The sequence below is a fragment of the Amphiprion ocellaris genome, chromosome 5 (genome assembly GCF_022539595.1).
Source record: "Amphiprion ocellaris isolate individual 3 ecotype Okinawa chromosome 5, ASM2253959v1, whole genome shotgun sequence".
Lineage (NCBI taxonomy): Eukaryota > Metazoa > Chordata > Actinopteri > Pomacentridae > Amphiprion > Amphiprion ocellaris.
In genome coordinates this window covers 6,358,450-6,360,295 of record NC_072770.1, presented here as the reverse complement: position 1 = coordinate 6,360,295, position 1,846 = coordinate 6,358,450, and the positions used below count along the sequence as shown (strand labels likewise).

The following is a 1,846-nucleotide window of genomic DNA, read 5'->3' as shown; positions in this document are numbered from 1 at the left end:
TTATAAGAGGCACCACAGATATACATCGGCCACAGAAGAAACAGTCCTCTCAAACTGAAAGGCATCTCCAATCATCAGAAAATGAGAGTCTGCAGTGTTGTCCTTGTTGTGGTGCTGTGTGTGTGCACAGGAGCTCTGGGAGTACAGGTTAATGTGAGTATCACTTGTTCACTCTCTCCTTAATCTCTAGTTCATATTTTATATGTAAATGTGTCTCAGACATAAAAATAAGTGCTGTTGCAGGGTGTTTAATTGGAATCCTGTTGTTTTCAGTGCAGTTTGAGGTAAGGATTTCACTCATTCTGGCATAAAAATGCATTTTAGCACCATTAATTAATCAATTTATGCTCACTCTTCTACAAATTAAGCTAACTAGAGTGGCCATCCTGTCCTCTCTTTTCTGTCAAGTTTGACAACACTATTGCATGTCCCATTTCAAGGCTGGTACATCTTTCCTCAAAGCACCCGTAAGATTTGGATTGTGCCAAATTTTTTATGTCACTGAAATGACTTTTGTTTCAATCCCCTCCAGGTTGGAGACGAGAGCTTCCCCTTGGAGGCAGTGAAGCAGCTGAAGGAGCTGATGGCTTTGAACGACAACATTAGCCCATTCGCCAAGACAAGTGTTTGTGCCAACCCTCTCCTGCCGCAGGTCTTCCATCCAGTCTGCCAAGCGAGGGGAGCAGGAACTACTGTCTTCTCAAAACTGGGTAAGGTTGAGTCAGAAACAAATAAATAGACATGTACAGCAGTATGTTCCTCTCAAAGGCCCATCTCATGTGTTTTCTGGTCTACATGTATGTATTACAAACAACAGGCCTATGAAAAGCTGAACGAATTGTCTTTGGAGAGCATTAAACATCATTAGACAGACAACGCTGCTTGTTTCTAAATTGAGACATAAACTGGACCCCATCATTACTAATAGCAGTATTTTATTAAACTGAAAAGTATGTCTTTGGGTGGTACCAAGACATATTTTAGGTCAGATTAATATAATTGTTTTTCTTGTTCTTTCCAGCGGCTGTACCTCTAGATATCTGTGAAATCTGTGCCTTCCCTGCCTGCAGTGGATGTTAGGACTGAGGCTGCCACCTGTTGGACCCACGAACACCATCAGCTGGGATCTTGGCATCATTCTCCATAGGTTTTCCACATCTCTGGGTATGAGGCGTCTATGCAGACAGCAAAACACATCATGTTACCCAGCAACAAAGCTCAGCAGATCTCATGACTCAGCGGTCAACATACTGGATTTTGGATAATAAAGTTATCTGACTCAGGCTATTGACCATTTTCATACGTGTTGTTAGATGTTGATATAATCCCATGTCACATATAGACAAAAAAAATACTGTAAGGTCGCTTCTGATTAATAATAAACATGTCTTCTTTGCAATCGTGAAAGCAGCTGTTTGTTACTTTTAGGTACCAACTTAAATGCATGCCTACACAGGGACTGCTGCTTTAAAATCAATGAATGAGAGATAAAAATCATGCATACTGAGCTGAGTTTAATGAAAGCAACACTAAAGGTCACAAGAAGTAGTGTTCAACTAAAAGGTTTTCTATTTATCAGATAATTCACCCAGCTTGTATTACAGTGGCTACTTTAATTTTCCAAAGAAACCTATAGTCCCTTGTTTTGGTGTTGCCAGTGGCTGATTTTCTCACCATAATCTGTGAAATGATTCAAAAACTCAAAGCAGATCATTTATGTAACCACAATCGGGACTGCAGATTGCTGGCCTTGGGTATCAATATGCATGATGTCTGTGGCCTGCTTTCCAATCCCTGTTATTCAGTCACACATGGTCATCACTCCCATTTTCAGTCATTTAAAGCT

General features: G+C 40.5%; 1 protein-coding gene across 1 annotated transcript; it reads left to right on the top strand.

Annotated features, from left to right (window-relative positions):
* Positions 1 to 1,399, top strand: LOC111568256 (guanylin-like). The gene is made up of 3 exons (XM_023269816.3): positions 1 to 153; positions 533 to 710; positions 1,022 to 1,399. Exons 1-3 carry the CDS (start codon positions 82 to 84, stop codon positions 1,078 to 1,080), a joined length of 309 nt encoding a protein of 102 aa, XP_023125584.1. The 5' UTR covers positions 1 to 81; the 3' UTR covers positions 1,081 to 1,399.
* Positions 1,400 to 1,846: the final 447 nt, after the last annotated feature.

What these genes read in the sequence shown, in the direction of transcription:
- LOC111568256 (XM_023269816.3), top strand. Translation starts at nt 82, where the DNA reads ATGAGAGTCTGCAGTGTTGTCCTTGTTGTGGTGCTGTGTGTGTGCACA. An exon ending in CTCTGGGAGTACAGGTTAAT is followed by an intron (nt 154 to 532) that starts GTGAGTATCACT and finishes AATCCCCTCCAG; the next exon opens with GTTGGAGACGAGAGCTTCCC. An exon ending in TACTGTCTTCTCAAAACTGG is followed by an intron (nt 711 to 1,021) that starts GTAAGGTTGAGT and finishes TGTTCTTTCCAG; the next exon opens with CGGCTGTACCTCTAGATATC.